The 5,023-nt window shown below is 34.3% G+C and overlaps 1 protein-coding gene across 1 annotated transcript; it reads right to left on the bottom strand.

The window, feature by feature from the left end:
* Positions 1–343: 343 nt before the first annotated feature.
* LOC145797793 (uncharacterized) lies at positions 344–2,038 on the bottom strand. The gene has a single exon (XM_082885212.1). The coding sequence runs from the start codon at positions 2,036–2,038 to the stop codon at positions 344–346; it is 1,695 nt and encodes a 564-aa protein (XP_082741338.1).
* Between the last annotated feature and the right edge of the window lie 2,985 nt (positions 2,039–5,023).

Raw genomic sequence — 5,023 nt, 5'->3', positions numbered from 1 at the left:
TAAGACCCCAAATACTTCTATCTTGTAAGTGCACATGTCGCGAGATATTGGATGCATAACCGTCTGGTACTCTTACTTCCTTGAGTACTTTGAGAAACATATCTTTCTCATCATTGATCATTGTGAATTGTGCAGGAGGTACATAAACTTTATTGAACCCTCTTGACTGCAAGTGCAATGGTTTTCTGATATTCATTTCTTGCAAATCACGTCGAGCATTCACATTATCTTTGGATTTTCCTCCAACTCCTAGTATTGTCCACAATATATTATCGCAGACATTTTTCTCTATGTGCATCACATCGAGATTGTGTCTTATTAAGTTGTGCTCCAACACGGCAATTCATAGAATATACTTTTTTTTCTTCCAATTATGGCTTTTTCTTCCGTTATTTTCCCTCTCTTCTTGTCTCCTGAACATTTCCTTCAGGTCATTCCTCTTGTACTGACTAAGGACACCTTTTGATTCTAACTGATGCAACATCTCAGATCCAGATAAAATTTGAGGTTTTAGTCTCCATTCTCGACTACCATCAAATGATACTTTATCCTTTCGAAATTTATGATTAACTGGTAAGAAACGACGATGACTCATGTATGAATACTTCCTACCATGCTTCAACCAATATGATTGAGTTTTCACATTGCAGCAAGAACAAGCATATTCACCTTTCGTACTCCATCCTGATAAGTTGGCATAGGCAGGAAAGTCACTGATTGTCCATAACAAAGCTGAATGCAATTGAAACATTTCATTGGTTGATGCATCAAATGTTTGTTCACCTTCATCCCATAATTCCTTCAACTCCTCAATCAATGGTTGCAAATACACATCGATTTTATCACCAGGTCCTTTTGGTCCATCAATCAGCACAAACAAAATCAGATTTGGTTGTTTCATGCACATCCATGGTGGTAAATTATACGGAATCAACACAATTGGCCAAGTGCTATGAACTATGTTCATTGACCTAAATGGGTTGAATCCATCTGTAGCTAACCCAAGACGTACATTACGACTATTACTAGCAAAACAAGTGTTTCGCCGATCAAAGTCCTTCCATGCGAGGGAGTCAGCAGGATGCCTTAACACACCATCATCAACTCGTTCTTCCGCATGCCATCTCATGAGCTTTGCCATTTTCGATGACATAAACAATCTCTGCAACCTTGGCTTCAAAGGGAAATACCTCATCTGTTTTGATGCTACCCATTTACCAGATTCCCTTTCATCATTTCCAACACCACCATTTTGTTTCCATCTAGAACTACTACATATAACACATTTATCAAGCTTTGTATCCTCTTTTCTGAACAACATACAACTATTGGGGCAAGCATCAAAAGTCTCATATGTGAAACCCAAATCTGTAGTAACCTTCTGAGCTTGATAATATGAGCTTGGAAGTTTTGTGCCCATAGGAAAAGCCTCATTCAAAAGTTCAGGTAACATGTCAACGGACTTGTCGGTCCATTGATTGAGCACCTTCATATGCAAAATTCGAACAATAAATGATAATGAAGTAAATTTGTGACACCCCGGGTACAGATTAGTTTGTGCATCTTCCAAAAGTTTAAAATATTTCAAAGTTTCGTCATTTGCCCCTATCCGAACCGGATCATCTTCCTCTACATGGCTTGGATCACTTGCCCCTGCTTGGGCTGGATTACTTGCAGTTGGTTCATCATTCTCAACACCCATATGTGGAATTCCCAGGGCCTCTTGTACTATCCCAACCACATCATCTCTAGTCACTGAATCCGCCATTAATGTTTGGTTTTCTTGGTTACCATGTAATTGGACATAGGATTCCCCATGATGAATCCAATTTTTGTACTTTTTTACAAACCCATTGGAAATAAGATGCTCCCTTACAACCTCTCGTGAAAAATTGTATCGATTACTACAAAATCGACATGGACAACTAATCGATAAACTTTCATCTCTATTGTTGTATGCAAATCTCAAGAAATTATCAATTCCATTCACGTAATCAATTGACATCCGATTTGGAAAATCAATCCAATTCTTGTCCATCTTTCTATTTCTTTAACTGTTTTTGTACACATCCATAAAAAGAATGAGTTTGCAAAGTATCACAATAACAATTGCATATTATAGTTCAAAAAGTACACCAAATAAAACCAATGGCCCATGCACACTTTTAGTTCAATAATTTAGCCAACTAAGTTACCTTGACATTGTTTAAAAATAGAGAAGAAAAAAAAACGCAAGTGCATTGGGACATAAAGAACAAAAATATGAATGAAATGTGAGTGTATTAGAACATAGGGACAAAAACAAATTGCTGATTGCAAGGAAGGAATACGAGGGGGGAATTGTGGAAGTGTGAAAAGAACTGCTGATTGGTGAGGTGGCACCTTCTTCTACAAGAGAAAAAAGGGTGTGACATTGACATTGCACCAATAGGAAATGTAATATGCATGATTGGCCTGCAAGAGAATGTAATGTTTCTTGAAAACACACTGACCTAAACTTCACCCCTGTCTAAGCAAACCACCAGTTTCTCTCTCTTACCTCTCTCTCTCTCTCTCTCTCTCCCCACTCCCTCACCTACCATGAGACACACACCCCACTTCTCCAAATGGGTTGGTTTCTGTCCCTCTTCTCACCATTGAAGAAGCTATGGGTTAAACTACACTCAGCTCAAAAGAAGAGTATGTTCTCAATTAACTCCCACAACTCCAATCTTTTCTAATACTTTCTCATGCTCTTCATTATTTCTTCAACTTTTGAGTTTGGTTATTTCTCTTTGCTTGAAAACGCTAGAAAGATCAAATGTTTCCTTCACTTTATGCTTCATTTTGTTTATTTTTTCTTGTTTTTCCTTTATTGTAGCATGAACTTAGTATGTGCACAAGTTTTCTACTTTAAGGAGATTCTCTATTTCGACTGCTTTACCTTAATATGAATTGCAAACGAGTATTCAGACCATAGTTATAAATATCAGCCTAGACTAATACACTCAAGTATATTTATAGGAATGAAAATCAAGTATATTAATAGGAATGAAAATCAAGTGCATAGACTAATTCGCACATTTCGGTTCATAGCTGATTCATTGCTTAACAGTTATGATTGCTATAAAACTCTTTTAGGTACTTCTACTTCATCTGTTCACTTCTCATACCTAATTGCATGTTTTGTTGTATATCTATTCATATATATCAGGAAGAGGGATATACATTCTATACGAGGATGTGAAGTCATGCCCCTGTGGCAATTGATATACATTACTAAATGATTAGGCCACATGTTACACCAATGCAAAGGGAAGTTACAGAAGAAAAGAAATAAGTTCCATGTATAAAAAGTTACTCTACTTACAAAATACCAGCCACTACAAGTAGATCACAAATTTTTCAACAACAAAAAACTACTGATAATAATTCGGATTTGAGTTACAGGAAAATTCAATGATAAATTACTGCACAGCCAATATTTTAAGTTTGATTTCAGCTTTTGATCCATAAGACTTGTTACCTTTTATGCCAATATTTTAAGTTTGATTTCAGAAAAAATAAGTAGAAACATGTCGTATGGCATAGTTTAACAAAATAAATGATGGTTTAGACTTCTAGTCTGTGATGAAGGATGGTTACTGATAAGGAAACAGATGAAGGATACAACACAATCCAAATACTAAAATAAGACAAAACCTAAAATAAAAAATAATAATAATAATAATAATAATAATACATATAGGTACAGCCAATTAATGTTAAAGAGAAAAAAAAAAACCACAAATTTTTAGTATTATAATATAATATTATATTGTACATTAGCTAAAAGAATAATGACAAACTATTATTTACAAATTACCGATAAAATTGGGAAACCAAATTACCCTTTTTCAGTAGGTCCTACAAAAATTTTATTTCAATATATAGTCTTAAACCATTTTCATATCCCATGTACTTTTCCATTATATGCAAAAGGGCTGTAAGAAAGTTTACTTGCTAGTTTTAACTGTTGAATCCAACTTTAGTAATTATCATATCTTTTAAAATTTTTCCACACATTCTAAACATGTTAGATAAGTTTAGAAGGTATCGGGGTAATTTGAGGAGTATTGATATCCGATACGGATGCAATGTGCTTTGTAGTTTTTTGTCATGAATAAAGGGATAAAGGTTTATCATGGTGAAAAATAAGGTTATTCTGAACTAAGCTTTGAACCATCCATTACTTAATTCCAGACTTATGCCATGAATCCAGCCATGTAGGACCAAAATTAAATATTATTGAAGTGCACTTCAACTTTCCATTTTCCATTTCTAACAGGCAACATGAATATAGTTAAGTAGGTTTCTTGAAAATTATACAGGTATTAAAGCAAATCTTCCAATATTTTCTGCAATGCGCTTATATATCAAAAAATTGAGTGATGTGGCCATAATGGTTGATCCTCCCACACATAATTTCTTAGGTGTAGCTTTTGCAGTTCAAATATAGGCAAAATGTATGACAAATCTTATTTGACTTTTCATCAATCTACTAAATTTAATTTTTTTTTAAAAAAAAACAAGGAGAGAGAGATGAAGAATCTAAAACTAGGCCCTCCATTACTCACTCTAAATTTTGCAAGATCAAATAATAACTCCCTTTCAAATTATGGATTGAAAACAATGCAGTTATAATTGCCTACAAAACAGAATACACGTTTGTTGCATATACCCACTCCTTTCAAAACAGAGCATCAAACATAGGCAAATCTTATGATGCGTTTGGCAACCAGTGTATGACTGCGACGTTGGGAACTAATTAACATAAAAATTTGAAAAAACTCAGAGCTTCACTTGGCACAGTTTTTGGGTGTTACTTAAGTATCTGCATCAAGTATCATTACATGAAATTTTTTTAGATATTCTTTCAAATCTTGTTTACAAGCAAATCACTTTTGACATAAAAAAAAAGAGAGTAAACATGGATCTAAAAACTAGATCCAAAATTTTAAGTTTGATTTCAGCTTTTGATCCATAAGACTTGTTACTTTTTATG

Source organism: Camellia sinensis, chromosome 8 (assembly GCF_055761805.1).
Source record: "Camellia sinensis isolate YWXY chromosome 8, ASM5576180v1, whole genome shotgun sequence".
Taxonomy (NCBI): domain Eukaryota; kingdom Viridiplantae; phylum Streptophyta; class Magnoliopsida; order Ericales; family Theaceae; genus Camellia; species Camellia sinensis.
Note: the sequence above shows the minus strand (reverse complement) of the source record. Positions and strands in the feature narration are given on the sequence as shown.

What these genes read in the sequence shown, in the direction of transcription:
- LOC145797793 (XM_082885212.1), bottom strand. Translation starts at nt 2,038, where the DNA reads ATGGACAAGAATTGGATTGATTTTCCAAATCGGATGTCAATTGATTAC.